The sequence below is a fragment of the Phoxinus phoxinus genome (assembly GCF_949152265.1).
Source record: "Phoxinus phoxinus genome assembly, chromosome: 7".
In the NCBI taxonomy this organism is placed as follows: domain Eukaryota; kingdom Metazoa; phylum Chordata; class Actinopteri; order Cypriniformes; family Leuciscidae; genus Phoxinus; species Phoxinus phoxinus.
In genome coordinates this window covers 14,142,445-14,169,753 of record NC_136882.1, presented here as the reverse complement: position 1 = coordinate 14,169,753, position 27,309 = coordinate 14,142,445, and the positions used below count along the sequence as shown (strand labels likewise).

The 27,309-nt window shown below is 36.6% G+C and overlaps 1 protein-coding gene across 4 annotated transcripts in view; it reads left to right on the top strand.

Annotated features, from left to right (window-relative positions):
* myo16 (myosin XVI) overlaps nucleotides 1-27,309 on the top strand; it is a 185,976-nt gene that overhangs the window by 93,197 nt on the left and 65,470 nt on the right. For all 4 annotated transcript variants that reach the window (XM_079618669.1, XM_079618668.1, XM_079618671.1 and 1 more), the window contains exons 15-25: nucleotides 192-309; nucleotides 441-588; nucleotides 2,090-2,207; nucleotides 5,583-5,700; nucleotides 7,143-7,214; nucleotides 10,204-10,345; nucleotides 13,340-13,412; nucleotides 20,696-20,848; nucleotides 23,082-23,282; nucleotides 23,470-23,545; nucleotides 24,833-25,005. In XM_079618669.1, the coding sequence (XP_079474795.1) occupies nucleotides 192-309; nucleotides 441-588; nucleotides 2,090-2,207; nucleotides 5,583-5,700; nucleotides 7,143-7,214; nucleotides 10,204-10,345; nucleotides 13,340-13,412; nucleotides 20,696-20,848; nucleotides 23,082-23,282; nucleotides 23,470-23,545; nucleotides 24,833-25,005 (1,392 nt within the window). The remainder of the gene's footprint in view (nucleotides 1-191; nucleotides 310-440; nucleotides 589-2,089; nucleotides 2,208-5,582; nucleotides 5,701-7,142; nucleotides 7,215-10,203; nucleotides 10,346-13,339; nucleotides 13,413-20,695; nucleotides 20,849-23,081; nucleotides 23,283-23,469; nucleotides 23,546-24,832; nucleotides 25,006-27,309) is intronic.

Genomic DNA, 27,309 nt, shown 5'->3' with positions numbered 1-27,309 from the left:
GAATTTTAAACTGCACAATTATTGTGGTTATCTAAAATAATCGTTCTATTCTATATAAATTCATTATATAGAATAACCACAATCAGACGATTAATCTATAATAATAAAAGCCGTGAGTGTATCGCGCACCCCCCTGCAGTGTGGCGCTGCATGCAAGAATTACTTCTTAATTCGTCTGTCATCATTTGCAGGTGAATGTGATCTTGGAAGCTTTTGGCCATGCTAAGACTCCGATGAACTCCTCAGCGAGCCGGTTCATCAAGCTGATCTCACTGCAGTACTGCGAGAAGAGAAAGACTCTGCTCAGAGGTAGTTTTGTCGGATTATTCACAGTGCTCTCAGTAGAGGACTTCTGATCTGGCATCCTTCACCTATAGAGGGTGCAATTGCTCTACTAATATTTACAATGGTGATCGCTCTACTCTTCTCTCACTGTTTAGGCCGTCTGTACACTTATATGCTGGAGAAGTCGAGGGTTATCTGCACGCCACCGCATCAGCAGAACTTTAACATCTTCTACCTGATGGCTGAGGGGCTTTCAGCAGAGGAGAAGAGTAATCTATATCTAAACAATGTCTTGGCCCACAGGTAACACACGCAATGTAGATATCCATGTTATTTCATGCTGATTTTGTGAGAAACACCTTTTTTCTCCAAGACCTCCCCCGCAAAATCTTAACATGTAGTCAAATATTGTAAAAAATACTCTGTATATTGGCAATATTTGTGAGCTTTAATTTATGGGAATTAATACTTTGTATTCGTAATTTGTGTGTGTGTGCGTGAATTTAATAATATAATATAATATAATATAATATAATATAATATAATATAATATAATATAATATAATATAATATAATATAATATAATATAATATAATATTAGTGCTGGGCAACGATTAATGGCTTCCAAAATAAAAGTTTGTGTTTACATAATATGTGTGTGTGTACTGTGTATAATTATTTTGTATAAATACACACATATGCATGTATATATTTAAGAAATGTTTGCATGTATATACTTTTACATATATTTATACATATTTTATATATAAATTAAAAAAATGTCTTAAATATATACATGCATATGTGTATTTATTTATTTATTTATTTATTTATTTATTTATTTATTTATTTATTTATTTATGTATTTGTTAATTTATACACACACACAAAATAATTATACACTGTACACACAATATTATGTAAACACAAACTTTTATTTTGGATGTGATTAATTGTTGCCCAGCACTAATATATTAGTATAATAATATACGATATATATGTATTCATTCCCATAAATTAAGAATTTGTTCTCTCATTTTTAGGAAAGCATGGCCACAAATTAACAAAGTATTCCCACGATGAACTCGTATGTCAGCACGTTTAACTAATTTGTTGTTTTTTTCCCCTAATTTTTTTCTAATTTTGTGCACGATATAGTAGCTTTTCCCTCGATTTACTAAATTGTGGCCATGTTGTAATAATTTGTTCATCTGTTTTTGTTAAATCGTGGCCACAAATTAACAATTCGTATCCACAATTTATTCATTTGTTCCCTCATTTTAGTAAATCGTGGCAATTTTTAACTAATTTGTTCCCTTGTTTAAATTTTACTAAAACAAGGGAACAAATTAATTATAAAACACTAAGATTTATACAAAATGTTATATTAAGCTCTAATGGAATTCATAGGTAGAAACAGAAAAAGAAAATGTTTAAATTTATGAATACGGATTATTTAATGCAATTTGATGAAAGTTTACTATATAATTGAAACTCGTAAATCTTAGAAAAAGGCTTTTTTTAGTGTACTGTGTGAATCCAGTTTTAAACGGGTTTACCCTCACCTCTCTGTGACTCTAGAGTCCTCAGCAAATCATGCATGGGGTAAAATGGAAGGTTATCATAAAAAATGTAACGTTCACCTTACTTTGACTTGAATTTGTGAGTATGTCATGGCAGTTTGAACATCTCAAACTTACTTTAGCCCTCTTAATGTTCCACACCAATTGCTCTTGTCAAGATGGCACGGTCAACGTAAGGTTTAAATCATCACAAATCTTTTTTTTTTCTTTTCTTCTCTCAGGTGTCTGAGCACAGCGGCTCCCGGTGAACCTCCTGCAGTAGCTACTGCATGTCCTCAGAGCAGAGAGAAGCTCTCGGCCCTGAAACAGGCTCTGCGCGCGCTCGGATTCAACAGACTGGTACGCACATCTTCAAGAACACATGTAGCCATTATCCAAAGATGCTAAATTACTACACATGCACAATACATTTTTATTCAGTTCTCTTTTCAAGTGTGTGCAAGAGTGAGAAATAAACAAAGTCCAAAAATCCGAGAACACATAATTTAGTCTAATTTAAACCTGGAAATAAATGAATAAATAAATTTTGAAAAAAAAAAAAAAAAAATTACTTAAACTTTTATTTCTATTTAAATGCAAGTGCTAAAAGTAATCATGACATTTTGATCAGAAATTATGATAATGTGACATCAAAAAGGTATTGAAAATACATAGAATTTGTTACTACCTGACTAGAGAAAACAATTAAAGGCTGTTGTCTACCCTTATGCAAAAAGAAGTAGGAAAACTGAAAACAACATCCCATAATGCATTGCGCATGTTGCTGTCCAAGTCCACTCCCAGTCTGATTTCGGTACGCTTGACTAGAGCGCCTTGCTTTACTAGGAAATACTACTTAGCAAACTTTTAGTCTCAATGGTGTCGATTTGTGTTGTTTCCGGGTACAAGAATTCAAAGAGTACATTTTTAGCGGGACTGAGTTACTTTCGGTTTCCGTTGAAGGACATTGCGAAGAATCTTAAATACAAAGAAAATGCTGCAATGGAAAATCTGAAAAAACCTCTGTGTTTCTAGTCAACATTTCAAACTGGATGACAACGAGACCGTTTCTCCTGCCAAAATCCCATACTATATGTGACCCTGTCCTGGACCACAAAACCAGTCACATGTCGGACGGGTATATTTGTGGCAATAGCCAACAATACATTGTATGGGTCAAAATTATAGATTTTTCTTTTATGCCAAAAATCATTAGGATATTAAGTAAAGATCATGGTCCATGAAGATATTTCATACATTTCCTACCGTAAATCTATAAAAAACATTTATTTTTGAAAGTGGATGCAGCACAATCGCAAAAAATATTTCGATTTTTTTTTTTCTTTTTTTTTTTTCTTTTTTTTTTTTGCACTCTCAGCTTCCAGATTTTCAAATAGTTGTATCTCGGCCAAATATTGACCTATCCTAACAAACCATGCATCAATTGAAAGCTTATTTATTCAACTTTCATATGATGTATAAATCTTAATTTCATAAAATTGCTTCATGTGACTGGTTTTGTGGTCCAGGGTCACATATAGTAGATAGGTACTACATTTGGTTTGAAACTTACTTTGCGACCACTTAAAAAAAGTGTGAATGCGTTTAGTATGAATAAATTCAGACGTACTACATCTATCATTTTGTCATTGTCATGTGACCTACTTCACAGCTGCTTCACTTCTACTTCACAAATGTCCTCATGGGATAGTAAAGTGTCCAATAAATGCGCACTTAAGAATCTCACCGGAAGTAATGGGTCACCCGGGCACTTTTCGCAAACTGTTTTATGAATATGAATTCGAACATGCTACTCGCCTCACATACTGTTTTTCACATACTATATAATAAGGAAGTAGGCATATTCAAGTGCTTTAGGCCAAACAGAGAGGAATAACTGAAAGAAAATGCCCTTCTGTTTGTTCCGCCCACTAACCGGAAGCAGAACGCCGTCCGGTATAGGTAAGAATGCTGACAAATAAACGTGAATTTCTCGGTCCAGATAACACAGTGTAAACATTGTTTATTTGCGTATACTACTGACATTGTAACAATATAAAGTGGGTTGGAAATCTGTGAAGTTCCACTATTCACTATATTTTCATATGCAGGCAGCTTTTTGGATTGCTCTTCCTACATCCATTACTTTATAGCCTCAGTAGAAGCTGAGCTGTCTCGTCTAAAGTAGACAAAGTGCTTCTGGTTTTAGGTGAGTCACATATACAGAGATGGGGAGAGTTGGGATGCCTTTGATTTTGGCAGCCGCTTCAGACATGTTGTTCTGATTTATGTAGGTTTAAACATTATTAGTCATTACACTATGTCTGCAGACTATAAAAACACACATCTCAGACTAGCATTCAGCCTGAGGCCACGCTAACCTGCCAACCTGTGTGTTATGTTATAGTTCGCAACTAGAACGGTATGTTCAGGGCTCTAGCGTATGGCATACTGTACAGTATATACCATATATGTGTGTGCGCCTACACACATGCACACCCTTATGGTGATACATGGACATTTTGTTACAGTGTAGGGTGTAATATCCGAGTTAAGCGGTGTTCTGAGTCACGCGTTCAGCTTGTGTGGTTGGTCCAAACACACACATTAGCTCTCTCACACACACCTGACTTCCAGCCAGACGCTGTGTTCTAATCCTACCAGGAACCTGTAAATCAGCTTCATTAAAGAAGGATTGTTCTCTCATCCCATCAGTGCAGCACGACCCTCGGTGACCCTCACACACTTTAACACACTCACACAGTCGCTCAGGCTGCCGTCTATATAACTTCCTCATCTTTTTTCTTTTACACAAAGGTTCTTAAGCTTTTTGACCCAATGTCCAACACAATATTCAAAGACCCTTCATATTTGCCTAGATATTTCCTGTGGTATTTCTTCTTTAAATATTACAACACAGCTTGATTTCAAACTTTATAATTATTATTATACATTTTGACTAACTTTAATATACTGTTAATACTTTAAATTAATTAAATATAATTTTTTTATGTAATATTTAAATTCTGTATGTTCTTGAATGAGTTATTGATGGGGAAAAAGAGATATTATTTCAGGTTACCTCTTGTTTAATTATGTTTTAATTAAGTCATCCAGTTGTTGTCATTTTTAGCTTAAACTATTGAAAATTATGTTTGTTTATTCAAATAAAGCTGAAATAAAAGAAATTAAAATATAAATATTAGATGAAAAACTTAAGCTTAAATGAAAATTAGAAATGTTGTCTTGGCAACCAACTGAAAAAAATATGACAAAAGAATATAAGAAAATGACTAAAACTCTAACTAAAATTAAGTGAAAAAAAGAAACAATATAATAAAACACATTTTTTAAATATACAATATACAGATAAAAGCTAATGAAAAGTATTAAATATTGTAACATTATAATTATACTACACACACACACACACACACACACACATATATATATATATATATTTATTTATTTATTTATTCACAGTGTTAGGAATGTTAATGTTGTGGAACTTCTATTTATTTCTGTATTTAGAGCAGCATATCATATCTGTGTTTTCAAAAGTGGTTAAACAAAGCATAGCAAATCATTCTAGCTTAACTTGAATGAGGAAAATGTCATTTGAATCTGCAATATTGGACCCTGCACTCAAACGTGACTGAACCGCGCTCTGTAGCCGGCGCTGTTTCTGTCCTCAGTCCAGTCTGACTCTCAGCACTGTGTTTGTTTCGCTTTCAGGAGGTGGAGAATTTGTTTGTGGTCCTCTCTGCACTGCTGCATTTGGGAGATGTGCGCTTCACTGCCCTGACAGACGCTGACACTGCGTTTGTGTCCGACTTGCAGCTGCTAGACAGAGGTCAGTGGTGCAGCTGCGTCACGAGGCCAGCAGGGGCCGATCTCCTCCACCGGGAGGCCCTGGAGGATAGACAGGGGAAGTGGGCGGGTGACGACGCAGAAACAACTGTCACACCATCCTGGGTTGTTTACATCAATTCTTACCATGGCCTAATAGTGGAATCACTCACCACACAATGGAACACTCTCTCTGCCACTCTAATAATACACGGCACCCTCCAGCACATACACACTCTGTCCTACAATTTTGAGCTAATCGCCCCTTTCCAGACACACACACAGGGTCACCTGTCTCCTTAAGCCCTGCAGAGCAGCGCAGCGGAACAGAACGGCCACTCGGTCTCCTTCGTGTTACATAATGGCACACATAATACTGAGCCTGGGTAAACAAGTGACGTCAGCGCGCTCAGATATAAAAGCTGATACATGTACATCCCTGTGAGGTTTCCGTCATTGAGGATATGAAAGATCACTGTTCAAAATGGGCATATAAACATGTCCCATTATACACTAATGGACACACTCCACACAAACACACTCGTGCTCATTACCGTTTGCATTTGGCACCTTGTGTACTATAATTTATAAGTACATAATAGGAGGCGTGGATTCATAGTAGAAAACAAGGCCATGTTTGTTTTATAGTGTGTTGACTCTTAAATCTGATTGGATGTGCCACATTCAAAGCTGTTAAATGGCGAGTGTGCCGTTTGCATCATGCAAGTACTATCATGTACAGTTAAGTTAATGAATTGTAAAAGCTCATAAGAAGTATTTGTGGTTGTAATTATCTCTAAGAATTAATATACAGTACCTTTCAAGATTTTGGGGTTGCCAAGATTTTTTTTTTTTTTTTATGTTTTTGAGAGAATCAAAGCTTTGCTCTCCAAAGCTGCATTTATTTGATCAAAACTACAGTAAAAACAATATTTGTTGTGAAATTGTATTACCATTTAAAAAGGTGTACCTTTCAAAGGTTTCAGGTATTTTAAATTGATGTGTAATTATAAACAATACAAAAATAATATATAATAATAATAATACATACTATATTAGTATAGTTTAATTAAAATAAGAGGCAAGAAATGGCTGAGGTGAAGGCAGTACCTGTCATAAATTACAAGCTTGTGGAAATGGCAGGGCACAAATCAGCAGGAAGTTTCCGGTAGGTTCAGTTCATTATTCAGATTGCAAATGTGTATTTTACACTTCCATAGGAACAGACCAGGCATTTGGGTGCTACTGAACTGATTTGTCCCTATTTTTTTTTTTTTATTACTTTTTTTTTTTTTTTTTTATCAAGTCAATTACTAAGATTCTAAGATTTGTATTTTATTTTTTATATAATGATTTTAAATGCGGTTCATCCAATCAGGATCTAGCTTTGTAAACCTTTGTAATCACACAAATGTGTCTAAATGTGTGTGTGTTTTTTCCCTGTAGTGGCTGGGATGTTGCAGGTGAGCTCTGAGGATCTAGGCTCTGCCCTCACGTCTGATGTCCAGTGTTTCAAAGGTACCAGTTTCAGTTTCCGTGTACCAGCGTCAATCAACACTTGTTTAGCATAGCACCATGTATAGAGTGAGTCTCATTGCCGAGAGGCCTGCTGACACTGTTCATTGAGATGTACTGGCCTTTCCCCCAGTCACAAACTCATCAATGAATGTGGCCTCAAGCATTTGGCGTTGGACTGTGTTACTGGCGAGCCCAATTTGGCTCAATTTGACTCAATTGGATAAATGTCTCCTTGTTCAAAATATACACACATAAACACACAGTTCTGTTGCAAGGTCTAGACTGTGCGCGTGCTGTGCCATTATATAACAAGTGTGGAGTATGTATGAATCACATGATGTCTGGATATTAACCTAATTCAGCCATCGAGGACACACCGGCCTATTGCCTATAATTACAAGCAGACTTGGCATTGTCTTGTGTCTGTCCGGGATTTGCCTCTCTCGGTCTTCTTCGCTTGTCATGCATCCATGCCTGTCTTTTAAAGGGATAGTTCACCGCAAATTTAAATTCTGCCATCATTTGCTCTACAAACAATGTACAAAAAACATCAAAATAGTATAACAGTGGTCAATAGTGGTCACTGGAATGCTATATTCCAAGAATCCATACGATAGCTTTGCATGATGAAAATATCAAAGATCAAAACGTTGCTTTTATTCTCTGAAATATTTAGTCCTAGCTCTAGAGTTTATGACAGAGGTAGTAATGTACCGGTATGCATTATTTTGAGTCAGATCTTTTCAATAAATCAGTTGGTCCAATTTACAATATTGGTCTGAATGTTTCATTCATGAATCTGAGTGATTTGGATGTTGACTCGATGATCTGATGCATGGCCACGGGAACAGCGGTTTCACTGCATTGGAATTTAAGATGACAAGTTTTGTTTTTCAGCATATTTTTTCCACCTTTATTTTAAAAATTTCTTTAAAGATGATTTTGTTTTTATATGTTGTCGATTGTGGATCAGAGTGATTATTTTTGTGTGACTGATAACACTATTTGATGTAGCTAGTAACAGAATGCTCTGTGTCCAGATTTGCCTGCAATAATAATGCAAAAACTGACACTTCAAATCAACATTTAAATGTCAACTTTTAGAATAGTCTTTAAAAATGTCTACATCTATCCAAATGCAAGGATTATGCCTGAAAACAATGTTCTCGGTAGTAACTGTTTGTAAATGTATAATGTATAATATATATATATATATAGCCATCTAGTGGTTATCATGGTATTGCAGATAATAAATGGTGCATAATTTAGACTACAATCCCCTTAGAATATATATAAAAAATAATAATAATAATTTATTGAACGATAGCACAACTATTTAGCATTCGAAAACATTATCTTGAGGCAATACATACTAAATTAAGGCAATACTTAAAATGTGCAATAGTGTGTACTCAAAACCTAACAATACTATGTTGTGTGTACTCAAAACCTAACAATCAACATTAGATCGCCACCCTTAACCTAAATAATGCAAGGACGTTAGACCTCCGCCAAAAGTGTATCTATATGTGTCCAGCGATTAGAATACAAAACTTACTAAATGTTTATCATAAGTTAGTACTAAGACCCAGAATCTGCCCCACCTAAATTTACGGTCAGGAGCCGTTACTGAAATAAACGTTGACTAAACGTTTTCTTTTATGGGTGAAGTAATCTTGTAATTACTTGTGTGAACTAATCTTGTAATTACTTGTTGTTTTTGTTATTGTATTTCTTAAGCAAGTAAACAAGTCAGAGAGAAATGTCCTCGTTACAATGCCACACTTGTGCAGTGTAATGTATGCAGCAATCAGAGGCCACTGATTGACGGTCAGACATTGGAAATGTGTGCATCTGGAAGTTGACGCACTGTGGCGGCCATGAATGGCATAGCGAATGCAGTGATTCAGTGTCTGACATCATCAAAGGTCACATCATCGGAGCCCAGGCGCTGTGTGTCCTCCACATTAGCATGTGCCGTGTCCCCTCAGCCAGCGCAACCAACAATGGGCCGCTTGTTTTTCAGCCACCCACATGCGTTGTAAATCAGTCAAATTGTGACACACTGTCTCCTGTTTGTTTTCCTCTTTGCTCTGTCCCCCTGTTGTTTTGAGCAGTCACTGGCTGTTTTGGTTTGTTTTTGTTTTTGTTTACTGCAATCTCTACTTTTGTATGTGCTTCCAGACCTGTTTAAAGGACCAGCTTGAACTTATGCTTTTAATGCTAGTTTGGTGATGGTCTAGCTGGTGGGACAGCAAAACTCAACCAGCATGATGGATGGATGGATGGATGGATGGATGGATGGATGGATGAATGGATGGATGGATGGGATAGATTGACAGGCTGACAGCATAAATATGCAGACAATACATTGTTGGCTAGATAGACAGAGAGACAGACAGTCAATAAATAGATGGAGGAACAGATAGGTAGAGATTTAAATTTGGATGTATGGATGGACAGATTGAACAATAGAACAATTGATAAACGGATAAATTGACATAATGATAAATTGGATGGTCAGTCAGGCAAGCGAATTGATTAATAGATAGAGAGACAAGGTAACAAATTGTTGGATAGATAAACGGAGAGACAGGCAGAATGAGAAATAGATGGATAGACTATTTTTTTATTTTTTATTTTTTATTTTTTTATTTTTTTTTATTGGTGATGGATGGATGGATGTATGGATAGAATGGTACAATTATAGATGGACAGACAGACAAATAAATAAATAAGACATTGAAATAGATAGATAGATGGATAGATAGATGGATTGATAGGTTGATGGATAGACATAACAATAAATTAGACAGATAGGTAGAGACTTATGGATGGATGGATAAATGGACAGATGGATGGATGGATGGATAAATGGACAGATGGATGGATGGATAGATAAATGGACAGACAGTTGGATGGATGGATGGATAGACAGACAGAAAATGTAAAAAGTCACTAATCGTTTGGCATTTGTCCTTTGTTTCAGGTGATGTCATAACAAGGCGCCACACAGTTGAAATGTCCAACCATCACAGAGACTTCCTGGCCAAAGCTCTGTACGGGCGACTCTTCAGCTTCTTGGTCAATAATATTAACTTTTACCTCCAAGGCCATGAAGAAAACACTGGGTAAGACGTGTGCATGTGAGCATAGATGCACGCTTTTACGTGGATGTGTTGTTTTTGTGTGCATGTGAAGATTTGTGAATAAGAGGCCTGCATAAACAGAGCATTTTAGTTTTTTTGAAGTTAGTTTTAAACATTGTTCCCTCATTGTTCTAAAGTGCACAGTCCCATTTCAGTGTACATATAATTTGAGGGACGCTTACCAGCTATTGATCTATACGGATTATTCGACTCGACTGCTCACAGAACGCACTCAGCTGACTAGTACAAACCTGCACCAAATCCTCCTCAGAGACCTTCTGTGATTTAACATCAGTCAAAACAAGGGGTCACGGAGAAGTTTTTGAATAGTTTACATAGCGAACGCGAGAGCACCTGACGATAAGCGGCACAGCCAGTAGCATTCGAGCAGGAGATCACACACAGTGCGCTGGCATTGCATTATGAAAAAGGTATCTCGTGGCTAAAACTGAAATCTCCATGGAACTCCAAGTATGTTTGTATTCACACATAGACAAGTCACAGTGACTCATCATTCCACACAATTTCACATGCCTAACTGTCCACATAAAAACACACTGAGCATATTTTCATCTTTAAAAGACATACAAATATGCAGAAACTATTAGAAACTGGCAGCTTCTAATCATTTCATATTTCTTTCCTGCCTTGAACCTATATTTGACATTTATATACACATGCCAATGGCCAGTGACTTAGCAAATGTACCAGTCATACATATTTTTTACCGACCATGAAACTGTTTTTGCAAAACTGGGCAGTTATTAAAAATTTTAGATACCAGTGAAAATGCCGATACCACAACTAAATCAAGTTCTAGCCTGACAAATAAACATTTAAAAAGACAAGTAAACAGTCAGTAATAAAATAAGAAACAAATATTCAAATTACATGCAAAATCACTAATAAATATAATATAACAAAGATACAAATGAAATCAACAATGCTTTTCAGGTTTATTAGGGAGATCTAACAGGGTTTTCCTGGTACAGAAATTGAATAAAGCAAGCAAATGTGAAATAACACTGTGTAGTCTGCAATAAACGCTTCAATAACACTTTATAAATTAAACATCCTTAATTAATGAATCAATCCTTTTTAAAGTTATAGAATGTATTAAGTCAAGAGCAGTGAGTGGTTTGTATTCTTTCTTGTTTGTTGTTTGATTAACATTAAAAATAGCAGCAGCAGAATTATTAGGCTGCTGTCACTTTAATACATAATGCATGGATCTAATATACTGAGACTGTACTAATGCGTTTACATTCTCAACTGTTTACTTTAGACATGCGTAACCAACTATGTTTACTAGGATACTCACTTTTTTCTTTTTTTCTTTTTTTTTTACACAATTTCATGTGAATTTGTTCTTTTAAGTTCAAGAATACGTGAAAGAGAGCCCAGTTTAGTTTTCGCTCAGTGTCTTTCTGTAACGGGAAGAGCTCCCTTTCACCTCTGCTTGCGCTTGAATACTTCAATTGTCAAGGCTTAAACTTCCGTGACGGCCCGTCAACTGTTCACGCATTGTTAGAATTCATAAAAATTTTACCGACCAACTGGCGATACTCACACGGTTTCGTATACTCGCCAACACCAATTTTTTCTCTCATTTGGCGCTTTATTGTTTTTTGTTTTTTTTAAAGAAAAAGACATTCAGTTTGATCGAAAGTTTTAGTAAAAACATTTTGAACTTTCTATTCATCAAAGACTATCACTGTTTCCACAAGAACGATTAGCAGCACAACTGTTTTCAACATTATAGTTTAATGCAAATATGACTACTACAATTATGAGCTTAATCGCATTAGATTGATCGAAGTCATGCGTAGTTTAATCACAATATTGCCAAAATCCCATTATAATTGCATTAAAAGGGTGCATGTAAACACTCATTTATAACAATAAGAAATGTTTCTTCAACATATTAAAATGATTTCTGAAGGATCATGTGACTCTGAAGACTGGAGTGATGATGCTGAAAAAAATCTGCTTTGCCAACACATAAATACATTACATTTTAAAATGTATTCAGATTGAAAAGTTAGTTTTATTTGTAATATTATTTTACAATATTGCTGTTTTTACTTACTTTTTTTAATCAAATAAATAAAGTCTTGTTGAGCATAAGAGACATCTTTCAAAAACATGAATTAAATCTTACCAACCCCAAACTTTTGAACGGTAGCGTTTATGTTTTTTGTATATGAATGAATATATGGACTGAGCTAAAGGAATAATCACTCATTCACACATTCAAAAATCCATTGTAATCTATTTACAAAAGGTGAAAGGTTTAGCATTGTAAATGATGGTACCGTTCTGAAGTGTGATCAATAACTGGGCAAAGCAGGCTTGACCTGCTGTGTCCTGGTCAGCAGTTCAGTGGGCGCATTGGATTAGGCTAATGTTCATCGACGCACATATGAGAATGTTTATTACTGGCCGTTAAGGGCGTGATGGTTTCCACCATGATGACCACACCAGTACACCGCATGTTTATTTACAAATATAATGCATTTTTGCTTTTTAATTTGATTTATGTACAGTTTTTCAAGGTGAAGTGGTTAAAAATAGGTCAAATACATTTTTAAAACAAAGTTTTTCGTATTTAAATTCTAAATATGTAAAGTAGCATGCTCTCACTCCTGATTGGTGTGTGAGACTCCTGGTCTCCCTCCTGATTGGCTGGTGTTGGGACACATTCTGATATGTTTTACACTTTCAGAGACGGCGAGTGCGGTGTAACAGAAAATGTTGACAGATTTGTCTTGACATAACCTTTTGTTTCTTAGAAAAACCTATACGCACTTTTTTCTTGTCAGTGACCTTTACGTATTAAAAAAAAAAAAAACACAGCTTTTTATATTAGAAAAACCTTGCACTTAAGCTATGGCTCTTTCAACCCCCAACAAATTGTTGACTTCAGATCAGCCTCACCTCTACAGTTCTGAAATATGTTCCTGTCTGTTTTGACAGAGATCCTGCCCTTGAGATAAGCATCTTGGACATCTTTGGCTTTGAGGAATTCCAGCGCAATGGTTATGAACAGGTAAGTAGAGACAGCACAGATATTGATGATGATGCTGATGATAATTACACTTTTTAACATCTGAGTGTGACCTTTTAAAAGAGTCTTTCGTATCATTATAATGTCGGACAACTGAGACTTGCATTATAGCCACCTTTCTAAGTGCAGACTATTCAGAGACTGGCTCTGAAGAACACAAGCTGCTCCTTATCTTCTCACTCGGGTCCTCCTAAACCTCCTGCTGGTCTCCACTGGGTTTGATGTGGAGCTGCCAATGAGCCACAGACCAGTGGGAATCAAGGCATTCCCGTACAGGGGAAAGCACTGACCTATCACACAGCATGTCCCTGCCTTGGGCTATGGCTTTTTTTAGACTTAACGATTGACAGGATGTTCCTCTGCCGGAGTTTTTTTTTTTTTTCCACCACCAAAGTATTTCACTTTAAACGAGACAGGTAGCTTTATAGCTCGGTTCCAAAACTCTACCAGCTGCCTCTGTAGAGCACATTTTAAAGATCCGGGTATACTTAATTGTCTGTGTTGCACTCCATCTCACACACAGTAATGTCAGCAAAGCTTTCAAAGTATACACAATGGAGCATGCACTGTTATACTTGCACTTCTGGGCGGGCGCAAAAATCGGGCTGTGTGTGGACATCCACTGACCCTCCTGATGACAAAATGTAATATAGCCACTTGTTTCATGACACTTGTTTCAAACACAAGGGGTATATTACTGGGGTATCTACAGTATATTTTATATTGTAGAATAAAACGTGAAAATACATAGAGCTTGCGTTAACCTTGAATTACACTATTCTGGATAAATTAAGAATCACACTTGTTTTGTTTTAAAATAGAGATCATGAATCTCCCGTGAACTAAACAAAATAACAGGCTAGAGGTTCTGATAAAATATGAACTGCTGCAGTCTATTTAAAAATATGTAATTTATTTGAATTCATTATTTTATTTTTATAATAATTTGATAGAATGATTAAATGACTCACTTAGAGACTTCATTTGTTAAATTACCAGATGAATCCGTGTTTTTGAATTAATCTCTTAAATGATTCAGTGATACATATTTTTTTTAACAGTCACTTGTCATTTTTTTATGCAGTCACATTTAACCAAAAAGCCATTCAAAAATGCATTGACTTAATGACAATGGAAAAACGAATTTCCAAATTGAAGGAATCATTACAGCAACTTTATGCAAATTCATGTTGATTGTGAAAATATTCAGAATTTATTATATCACTGAATAATAGTTAACACTTATTATTTATGCTTATTAAATAAGCAGCCATTTTTTATTAACACATGTAGTGCGCTCTTATCAGTTATTAATGAGGTTTTCCATTCTTCTGTTGAACACAGAAGATATTTTAAAGAATGTTGGTAACCAGACAATTGGCGGCACATATTGACTTCCATAGTCATAAAAAACAAAACAAAAAAAATACTATGGAAGTCAATGGGTTCTGCCAACTGTCTGTCAGTGTGTTCCGCCAACTGTCTGGTTACTAACATTCTTTAAAATAATATCTTCGTTTGTGTTCAACAGAAGAAAGAAACTCATACAGGTTTGGAACAACATCAAACCTCACGTTTGACTCACATCAACGTGAGTAAATGATGACACAATATTGATTTTTGGGTGAACTATCCCTTTAACTCCAGATTAAACTCAGATTGTATCCATCCGTCCCAGAGCGGTCAGTTGAGACAAAACAGAGTGATAATTCAGCTTGTTGTGAAACGAGTGCATTTGTTGTGGCCGTACTTCACAGACCCGTTTCATTTTGAACAGAAGCCTGGAGCCAGATCTATGCGCATAGCTGAGTGTGCCATGAACGTATATACATGTATTATAAATGAATGTATATCAAACAATTAGTGTGAAATAAAGCTGCAGCTTCTGTCAAGACCCCCGAGTTGTTGTTTTAGTGTTTTGGAGAGAGACAAATGTCTGACTGAAGGCTAAGACGCCACGTGTGCACCTCCGCCCCCTGCCCAGAATTCTCAGCAACCGTGTCTTTTGTGCACTTTTGTGGTCGACGTATAAGGGGTGGGTGTTTTCTCCTCAGCTGAACCCTTGGCACCAGACACAAAGAAGGCTCTGTGCACACTTGGTTTTGACCCATTAACCATCAGCCTGGATTTGGCGCCATCCAATGTCATTGTTGTCATAGACTCTATAGGGAGGATGCATGAGGTAAATTAGGGGTGCTGCGCTGTAATGGTTGATAAATAGCTGCTCCTTTCTGAGCTACTCGTCAACTTCCAACCTCTAAAACAGCCGATTGATCTGCTGAAGTTTCGCAACTTCTTGATGAGAAGTTGAGGGGATCTGCATGAGAACACTCTGTATCCTGCTGAAACCTGCTGAAACCAACCAAAGTTGGTGTGCTGGTCTTGGCTGGTTTAGCGTGTTGGCCTGCTGGTCAAGTGTTCAAACCCTATTTGGACCAGCTTAGGCTGGTAAAAGATGATTTATGTAACAACTGCGGCTTGTGACCAAAAGTGTGAATCTCATTGGTTGGCCATTTTTCATCGCAGTGTGATCGGAAATAAATTAGAGCACATTGTGGCATTGACGACAAACCAATGTTGTGGATCGGAACAGATGCATTAACAGACGTTCAGTTACATTTCCGCATGTCTTGATGAACATTTGTTTTTGAGGGTCTGTCCCCATCTAGATGAGGGTCTTTATTTGTGAATAGCTTTATTCCAGATATCCATCTTGACAACTGTTGAGAGGTATACAGGTAGGGTACGTGTGTGTCTGTATGTGTGCCATTCCTGGATATCTTTCTTGACAGTGTTGGACAAGGTGTAAATCAGGGCTGGTGCTATAAGACATAAGTGCTTACCCACAATCCCCTGGGAGATCTCCTTGTGTTGGCGTGCGTGACAGGTTGGGGAATGCTTACGAGACAGCGAGATGTCGATTGCTTGTCTCCTAAATATAAACCTGTAATCCACATGTCAAAAGAGATTTACGTCCCTTGACCTTTCAAGGTCACAAAGAATGAGAGAAAACAGAAATAAGGGGTGAGTGACCGTGATTAAGGAGCAGGAACTAGGCATTTAATGCCCAGTAGATATAACTATATAAGTATCAGAATTGGGTCTGATCGAAATCAAGAAGTCCACTAGGGGTTGCACAGACTAGTCAACTTTAATTCTCTGCCATGAAGCTTTAAGCTTGACGTCGACTAGTTGCTTATCTTGGCCTATAGAGGGCGCAACAGGATAATAAATCTTTTGAAGTCAACTTTTACGCTCTGTTTTCAACAGTTAAAATGACAAAGAAATGCTTACACGAGAGCGCTCCACAAGATATGTTTGATTATACCATCTGAATGCTCAAAGTAGTTTTAAACCGATTATTGTACGGATAATTTAATCCGCGTTCTAAACTAATGCGCTGCTGAGACATACAGAAAGTAGCTCACACATCACATGCAGAAAAGAGCGCAGAAATATATAGTCAACACTGTTCTGTGATTCATCAATAAAATAGCTTAGAAACTGAAAAGTTCCAGCATGTATCTTAGTAACTAAAACCCACAGCTTTACTATTAGAGATGCTGCCAACATAAAATTAATTCTCGCTCTCTCACTATTGCATTCATATAAATGTTGGTAATCTTTACTCTGCTACTTTATCTGTATCCGATTTAGAACGAGCGGAAACCTGTGAGAAATATAATGACCCAAAGCCAAACAATCTGATAAAAATAAGCTTTGTAGGAGCAATAGCCTTGTGGGCAGCGCTGTGTTATATGCCACAGCTGTGTTGGAGACTCGGCTCGAGGTTCAGGCTTATTTGTTCATTAATGGCGTCATCAGCGACTAGTCGACTCAAAACAATCTGAAGTCGTTTAACTTCTAAAGTCGGCAAATGCTTTTCAATGTTTTTTGAATACCTAACTACAGAAGCCAATGTGCCACTGTTGAATGTTTTGTTCCTCTATTGGTGTGTCAAAGTGTACCAGTATTGGTGATAGCCTTGATATTTAAAAAATGAAATATCGATGTTAATACTACACATTTGATATTGTAAATAATTCAATGCCACTAACTATCTGGTTTATACTCCAACATAGTAGGTGGTGGTATTGCACCTTTAGGCTGGTTGGCACCCGAAAGACAAGAAACGAAAGAAAGAAAAGCAAGACAACACATTGTGTGTTTATTACTGCCACACAAAATCATGTTGGAAGAGATTCTCTACCCACACCTGAGAAAAGTTGTCCCGCCAGTGTGGGAGTTTTTTTGGATTCGAAAATAAAGAGGGGTTGTTGTTGGACTCCCTGTATTCAGGAAGTGTTGATCACCTTTATTTATATAGCGCTTTATACAATGCAGATTGTTTCAAAGCAGCTTTTCAGTGATAACAGGAAAATGATCATTTATGCAAGCAGAATGAATGGCTGTACAGCAGCTGTAAAAGGAAATAGTGTGATTGTTCAGTTGAAGTCAGTTCAGTGTTGATTCAGTTCCAGTGTAAGGATCATCAATTATTAAATAAGTTAATTTCATCTATAAAGCAGTTCTGCAGAAAACAGCGATGTCATCGTCCAGCTCTTACCCTATAGTGTCAGTGCAGTCAAAACAATAATATTGTTGAATATTAAATGTTATTTATTCTTGTACGCTTTTTTACAGTTATGGTAACAGACTCCCTCAACGCCTCCCAACACTCATATTTTGAGTGCGATTCATTGGCCAAAAAAGAGAAAACACAAAGTTAAAGATACATTTGACTGATATCATTATTATTTTATTATTTCGATAATCCTGATAATACCATTAACGGGCATTCAATTAGACACAATAATCGTGTTGTGAAATTTTGATATCATATTCCTTTTCCACACTGATCGTATGTTGTATATCAGATTCACTCGCCCGTAACCCTTTATTTTGTCTCCCAGTCATTTTGACCTAGAGATTAATAATTTTTTCCCAAAAATGCTAGGTAATGTTATCGCATTGGACTAAAACTTACTGATATATATTTTAAATTAACTTATTTTATAATTTGTTTACTGTTTTTATCATTTTTGGGGCATTTTTGGGGGGTGAGGGTTTGACCTTGTTGCACTTTTAGTGTTGACCAGCCTACAAAACAATTTATTATACATTATTATAAAAAAAAATTTCACTCAAACACAGAGGTACATAAGCTTAGATCAATAAGGCCTACAATAAACTACTTCCAAAAATAAATACAATAATCGCTAATAAGGCCTGCTGTTTTTGACATGGAACTCCGGTCCTTCAGTTCTTAGAAGTGCTGGTAGCAAGTCATTTTTAAGACAATGTTGTATCTTGTATATGTTGTCTTGCATTGATAGGATGTTCCTCTATCCTCTGGAGTCCCACATTTAAGATCTTGTCTCCATGGATGAGCACAAAAGCTCAGTGGTCTGGAATTCTCCCTCTCTTTCTCCACGATGTGTGCTGCGTTTGGTGTCAGCACTTGGGCAGTCTTCCCCATGACATCCCGTAGTGCTGTAAAACCTCATGATGAGAAGTTGATGATCTTTTCTAAAATGCTTGTTTTCTTTCCTCTCCATTACTTCCACTGTTGCTGTTTGTACTTCATCCAGTGTGTGTTGCCACATTCAACTTGGAAGACGGCCATGTTGATGCAGCCGTGCACGTATACTTCCCTCAGATGGGCTTTTGATCGGCAATATCAAAACGGCTCCATCATATATGACCTGAGCTCTTGAGAGCTATGAAAAACATATCTTAAATCAGCAGCTAGATGGTTTGAAGTTGAAGTGTGGCTGAGGAATTATTTTGTTTGGGAAAAAGCCACCAACTACTTTTTTTTTTTTTTTTCAATAGAAATTGTAGCTTTTGTTCACATGCTTCGTCTTTTTGGACTCGCTTCCATTAGGGTTCCTTGTTATTTAACTTTCATCTCGAGAGGACTGCGATGATAAATGATTTAAATGAGTCCAGTAACTGGGATGTTAGGATGGATTCCTGGAATAAAGCAGCTCACTGAAGCGTGTGGAACTGAGAGTTAATGAGTGTGAAGGGTTAACGTGGAACACTTATTACAGCCATGTTCGTTAAGAGCTAATTAACGCGCATGCCAGCTCTTTGTGTGCAGATAAAGCCGCCTGTCATATATATATTGTTTGGAAAATATGTGGAATGCTAAATAAACTTCATAAGTGTAAGCTTTATTTTGCCTGATAAAACACACGTGCTTGCTTCCAATGAGCAGTATCCATATATAGCCATATGAACAGTGCGTAATACATTGTACATAATCCTATATTTTTAAATGTTTATATCTATCTGTCTGTCTGTCGTTAAATCTGTCGTTCTGTCATCGATCTATTGATCTATCGATGTGTCTGTCTGTCTGTATGTCTGTCTGTGTCTGTCGTTAAATCTATCTGTCGTTCTGTCATCTGTCTGTCTGTCTGTATATCTGTCTGTATATCTGTCTGTGTCTGTCGTTAAATCTATCTGTCATTCTGTCATCTATCTGTCTGTCTGTATATCTGTCTGTATATCTGTCTGTCTCTCTCTCTGTCTGTCTCTCTCTCTGTCGGTCTGTCTGTCTGTCTCTCTCTGTCTGTCTGTCTGTATATCTGTCTCTCTCTCTGTCTATCTGTATATCTGTCTCTCTGTCTGTCTGTCTCTCTGTCTGTCTGTCTCTGTCTGTCTATGTCTATCTGTATATCTGTCTGTCTGTCTCTCTGTCTCTCTGTCTGTCTGTCTGTCTGTCTGTCTGTCTGTCTGTATGTCTGTCTATATCTGTCTGTATTTCTGTCTGTCTGTCTCTTTATTTCTGTCTGTCTGTCTTTCTGTCTGTCTTATTTGAATACAAATTGTAATAATAGTAATATAGTATACATGATGCATCATTTCCAAATCAACAAATATTTAAGTTAGTGTACTTAAAGACAACAGTGTCAGTAAAGAGCTTGAAAAAAGATGGCGTAATGTGTGAAGAAAAATAAGATACAAAAATGCAGGCACGTCAGAACAGAAGATAATATTTTTACCAATTATCATTTTTAGTCCCCCCCCCCCAAAAAAAAAACAAAAAACACAAGAACTTTTGTGAACTATATTGAGCATTCAATGAGAAATATTGTTTGTGACCACGTGTCAACAGAGATGTAACAACATGAGAAATGAACTAGTTGTTCAATGCTTCAGTGAAAGTGTATTTTATTCATCTTAACAAAGGCCGAATATGTATTTTATTAGGCTTAACAAAGGCTTTTTTTTTCCTTGTGTGTGTCTGTCTGTAGCTGTGCATTAACATGGTGAACGAGCGTATCCGGCAGTACACAGCAGAGGTGCTCTTCCAGCAGGAGCAGCAGGAATGTCTGCAGGAGGGGGTTGCCATGGAGACGCTACGCTCCCTCGGCAACCAGACAGCGGTGCTGGACTTCTTCTTCCAGGTACACAGTCGTGGCTTTCCGAGAGCCGGGGAGAACGCTTTTCCCCCACCCCGAGGCTGTTGACCCTGTACAAGAGCCTCTCTGTTGTCTCTTTAATGGCCGGTGCTGCTGTCTCTTCATTTACTGACACAGTAACGGATGCACCCGCTGACTCTTTTATAAAGGCTAACACGCATCCAGGCGCGTTGAATTCCCTTAGGTGTCGCAAAGATGTGATAAAGCCCATCTTTTAGACTATGACTCTATTAGCCGTTTGTCAGTTGTGACCATTTTATGAGTCATGAAATGACTTCTCCCTTTAATCGAGACCAAGTGATACAGCGGTTTACACACATAAGCACATTGTATATCGCCACACACACTTTTGTGCTCTACCTCTCCTCACTACATATATTCTGCGTACATTTGAGGCGGTTTTACGGCAGACTATTTCATGTTTCCACACATGTCCCTGACTGATAAACAGCTGCACCAAGTCTGCTAAATTTGTTGTAAAAGATTTAGAAGGACCGTTTATTATCCCTTGGGCAGTGGATTTATTTTTCTTTCTGTCTTTTTTTTTTTTTAATCAACTTTAGGTTTAAATTTATATTATAAATGTATAAGGGAAATTTTATTTATTATGTCCTGTAACTGGTCAGCATTTCTTTGTTTGTCATGCTTATAGTTTTTTTGTTATTTATTTGTTTTTTGTTTTGCTTTGTGCTTTTCATTTTTCGTTTGTATTTTGTTTTGTTTTGCTTAGAGTTTTGTTTCGTGTTTTTTTGTGTTGTTTAGTGGGGGTTTTTTTTGTATTTTGTTCTGTTTTTTTTTTATTTGTTTTTTTTTAAAACGGTCCTGCAGTTTGTCAAATACATTTTTAAAGATGAAATTATAGAAATACAAATACTTATTCACTATTACAGCATTTTTACATTTTATAATACGTTATTTTACACATATACTGTAGGTGAAACTCTAAAAATTTTAATATTGTGCAAAAGTTCATTTATTTAAATAATTCAACTTAAGGGCCCTATTTTAACGATCTGAAACGCAAGTATCAAATGCGAAACGCAATAGTAACTTTGTGGGCGGATCTCGGGCGCTGTTGTTATTATACCAGCGGGATAAATGACTCTTGCGCCTGACGCAAATCTAAAATAGCTACATCTGAAGTAGCTACATTATTCATAGGTGTGGTTTGGGCAAAACCGCTTATGAAAACCCCAAATTCAAAATTATAATATTGTGAAAAGGTTTTCATAGCTGTAAGCCATAATCATCAAAATTATAACAAATCAAGGCTTGAAATATCTCACTTTGCATGTAATGAGTCTATATAATATATTAGTTTCACCTTTTAAGTTGAATTATTGAAATAAATGAACTTTTGCACGATATTCTAATTTTTCTAATTTAACCTGTAGTTTTAGATGAAGTATGTCATACCACAGAGCATGTAAACTATGGGATCAAATTATTTAATGTAATTTACTCAAGTATATACAAGATCTTCCATACAGGTCTTGTTTTTGGAGCATTCGTGGCCTAAAGGTTAGAGAGTCAGACTCCCTGGGCGCAACAGCAAAAATGGCTTCCCAGTTCCCACTGCTCTGGGTGTGTGTTTGTCACGGTTTGCAGTGTGTGTGTTCACTGCTCACTGCAGCACCTAATGTGTGTGCACTAACTTGGATGGGTTAAATGCAGAGGACAAATTTGAGTATTGGTCACCATAATTGGCCTTCACATGTCACTTTCACTTTATGTAGGCCTGTTTCTTTTGAGTGACTAAAAATATGGAAAATAGGGACACATAACACACTCAGCAGTGTTTGTTTGAGCTATCATGATTTTTCAGCAGTTCTTACACTGTAAGAATTGGTCAAAGATCAGTCAATCATTACATGCTTCAGTCAGATGTATGTACAGTGTATATATATATATATATATATATATATATATATATCCTAAATAGCTGTGCTATAGTTTCATGTCTCTCATAGCACTCTATAGTATTTTTCTTCTCACATAATGAATTAATAATTTCGACTTGTGCTTCATGTTGAAATAACTGTGTAATAAGCTGGTACAGTCAACCGTCGTTATCATAAAATGAATCCCTTCAGGCTAAAGTTAAATTTTTGAACACATTTGAATTTATTTTGCGCTGTATTGACCATCCTACAGTACATTTATTTTTTTTCCATTTCACCGCAATAGCCCTCAGTGTAACTGTGTGTGTGTGTTACAGAAGCCTCAGGGTTTGCTGTGCATCATTGATGAGGAGAGTCAGTCCCTCAGACCGTGTGAAGTCAACCTTTATAAGCGAGTGCAGATACAGCTGGATTCCTCCAGTACGGACGCCGTCTCCCTCACAACCAAGGATGGCAATGGGAACCCCCCACCCAAAGACCAGGGCCCATCGTTTACCGTCAATCACTACGCCGGCAAGGTGGGTTACGGGAAACTGCCAGTTCGCACATGCTCACGCTGAGTTCACGGTCATGTGCTCACAAACACAAACCCATAGTCACACACTTCTGAGAAGTCCTCCGGAGAGTCAACACGCTATGTCATGCTGAGCATGAGGGCTATTATTAGGGGTGAACTCATGTGTGTTTGTGTGTCCTATATTGCAGATGACCTACGACCTGACTGGCTCATTGGACAAGAACAAGGACGTTCTTCCCCAAAACATCTTGTTTGTTATGAAAAGTAAGGATTGGTAGTTTTGTTGCTATTTTTTTAAACCTGTTGATGTTCAAAAAAATGTGACCATGGTAACTGTGCTGTTAAACATAGTTTAGTGTAATAACAAATGTACTATTTTGCCCAATATTTGTTTGCGCTGCACTTATTAGAGTATCAGGTAGCTTTCCAACATTCTAACTCTAGACTGTTAAAGGGGTGGTTGATTATGATTTCACTTTTTTAAAATTTAGTTGGTGTGTAATGTTGCTGTTTGAGCATAAACAACATCAGCAAAGTTACAATGCACAAAGTTCAAAGCCGAAAATTCAAAGGGAGATATTTGCTTTTAAAGAAATGGCTTTTTAAGAACTACAACAAACGGTTGGTAGGGACTACACGACATTCCTCCTGGGTTAGTGACATCACCAACTAGTGATGTCACCCCTATAATTTACATAAACCCCGCCCCTGAACACCATTTATAAATTACCATGACAGAATATGCTAATCAATGACTAGAAGATAACTACACACAAGTTACATAAATTCATCAACTAACCATTCAGAAATGTCCTGTTGCATTCTACATGTTTGTCTAAATCCGGTTTGAACATAAAAGGCTAAAAGTTTTTGAAATTTTCAGTGCATGTCCGTGTGAGTGCAAGCTCTTGAAGCTCCGCCCCCTGTGCCACGAGCAGCAGCTCATCTGCATTTAAAGGAACAGACACAAAACGGTGTGTTTTTGCTCACCCTCAAAAAGTGACAACTTTAACATGCTATATAAAAATATCTGTGAGGTATTTTGAGCTAAAACTTCTCATACACACTCTGTGGACATCAGAGGCTTCTTTTACATTTTATAAAAAGGGCATTATACCACCCCATTAAAATCAGTAGTGAATCAAGTCTTTAGTGCAGAGCACAAGGAGTATTATGACACTAATGTAAAGGGTTTCAACATAAGTCACTTAAGCTGTTCCAGGTTAGTAGCGTCACTATTAACAAGCATCTAGTTAATCCCCAACAACTGTAATCTTAACATCCGTACCTGCTGCAGTGCATTTCCTGGCAGTCTTGAATTCCACCTCCTCTCCCGCACGTTAAGCAGGTCAGAGGTCGACATGAGGCAGGAGCGTGTGCACACGTTGAGATCTGAATGGGCCGCTGTTATGTTGTTTGTGAGGCTGTTCGTGGGGGATGGTGTAAATGAGGGGAGACAATTAGCTCTGGCGCCTGGCGTAATTAAGCTCCAAACGTGTGTAGCCTTGTGTTTATTTTCTCTCTCCATCTCTCTCTCTCCCCCCTGTGCAGCAAGCGAGAACGTGCTCATCCATCAAATGTTCCAGTGTAAGCTGACTCAGACGGGCTCATTGGTTCCCCACCACCAGCGGATGAAGCTTCGTGGGCCCAAAGGCACTTTGCTTAACAAGAGCACTACACTAAATCCTGCCAGAGATGCCAAGAAATATGTGGAACTGAACAAGGTACTTGATGCATAACAGTGGAACCTTCACAGCCCCATTGACACCAGTTTTTGAACTGGTTTTTGAAAAATTTTCAATTTTTGAACGTGTTTATTTGCAAAGTATTTTTATTTTACATATTTTTTGTTTGTTTAATTAATTAATTTATGTATGTTTTGTTTAAATAAAATAAATACGTATTTTTATGCATTTATATTTGTATAAATGCTTTTATTATTTTATTATAAAAATATGTATTCTATTTGTTTTTATTCAAATAAATATTTTTTTTATATTTTAGAGATTTTAAAAAATTATATAAAATATTATCTAGTTATTATTTTGCGAAAATGAATTTTTAACATTTATTGCAACATATTTTATTTATTTATATGTTTAGATTTTTGTATTTATTTTTTTGTTTAAACTAAATAAATGCATTTATATATTTATATTTGTATAAATATTGTAGGTATTTATTTAACGATTTTTGTAAAGGATTTTTATTATATAAATGTTTTATTTGTCATTTAATTTAGTTTTATTTAAATGTATTCAGAAAAAAATCCATATTTTATATAATATAGCCTATTATAAAATTATATAAAATATGATTTATTATTAACACATAAAACAAACCAAAAATCATAAATATTGTATTCAATTATGATTATTCTTTACTTGTTATTTGTTTTTATTGTGACAAAAGCAAAAATGATTTGTTGAAAGAATGAAGAAAATTCAGCATGGGATTTGATGTGAATTGTTTGGCTGCGGAAAATATTTATACGTTGCTTGGGATATTCAACAATAGAATGAACCAATACTTTTTGTTTTGCGTCATTTGGTCACATCAGACGTGTGGACAGACCTTTGTGTACACTATGTGTCGTGTGTATGTGGGCTTCCCTCCGTCCACTATGACGTGTTTCTGAACTAGCGTTATGTTTGCACTCCGTGTGACTTCACAAACGCACACAGTGGCGATCACACACCACATGACTCTGCCACAAACAAGCCGGACATAGTCCATGACTAAACAAACCGTGCCTTTTCCCGAGCCGTTTTATTTTTAGCTTATCGAGCCTGTGCTAGGAAGTGACCTAAATTAGACACCGTTACCCCAAATACATTCTGTTCATTGATCAGCTCTCCACGTCCAGATATCCCATTCAGAGAAAACACAGAAACCGACCACGTCACACCAGGCTCAAATGCGTCACTCGGGGTGTTTGCTCTTCACACAGCTCTATCTCTGCTGCTTTTCTCAGTCACCCTCCTCCCTTTCCCATACTCGCAGTCTGTGTTTCAGCGATGTGCTGTCAGTCTCTCGTTTCACTCTTTCTCTCGGTCACAGACATTAGCTCTGAGCTCATTTCTAGGGTCAATCTCACAAAAACATGTCAGAATTCAACACAAAATCAAACGAAACAATCTGAAATGAACAAATACTACAATGCAGTTGTAGAAACATACATTTTGTTGCTATGAATTGCCATGTTATTAATGTTTTTTAGTTTTTCATGGTCATGTTGTACTAATTTGTTCCCTTGTTTTAGTAAAATTTTGATACACAAGGGAATTAATTGGTAAAACGTGTCCACAATTTTCCCAAAACAAGGGAACAACTTAAAGAATTGGCCACAAATTAACAAGTCATGGGAACGAATTTTCAGAATGTCTTTTTTTTTCTCCCCCATGTCATGTGTATTGCTGTTTTGAGTCTTTTGTTAATGGTTTATAATGTGACGTTTTGAATAGTCTTATCTCTTGCATCCATCAAATTCCAAACAAAATGAGATGAAGTACCTTTCGTTTATAAAGTCTGTAATTTACTGTTATTGGAAAATAAAAATAACTACATAGTTTTGTAATAAATGAGACATTTTTGGGTTAAATTTCCATCGCAAAATCGTGATATTGTCATATTATGATCAAAGCAAATAGTGGTCAAAATAAATTCTTTATCCAAAATATAATTTATTTGATTTGATTTTTGGGGTGAAATATGACCCATACATTCTTGACATGATTAATGAGATTCACCCTCTAATACTACCTTTTATCAATCAATTTTGACCCTCGCTTTCTTCTCTTTTGTCTTTGCTTCTTCAGTTCCTGTCTGTTTTTTAATCGTATATGCCATCTCTCCTTTCCTTTTCTTCTGTCAGTAGTCAGGTCAGTGCTGTAATGTGTGTGTGTGTGTGTGTGTGTGCGTGTGTGTGTGTGTATGAGCAGTCTAATTGGCACAGTCTTATATAAGACACCCAGTACGTGAGCCACTGGCACCCCTGGTTACCCACATCCCCTGGTTACACTCTTACA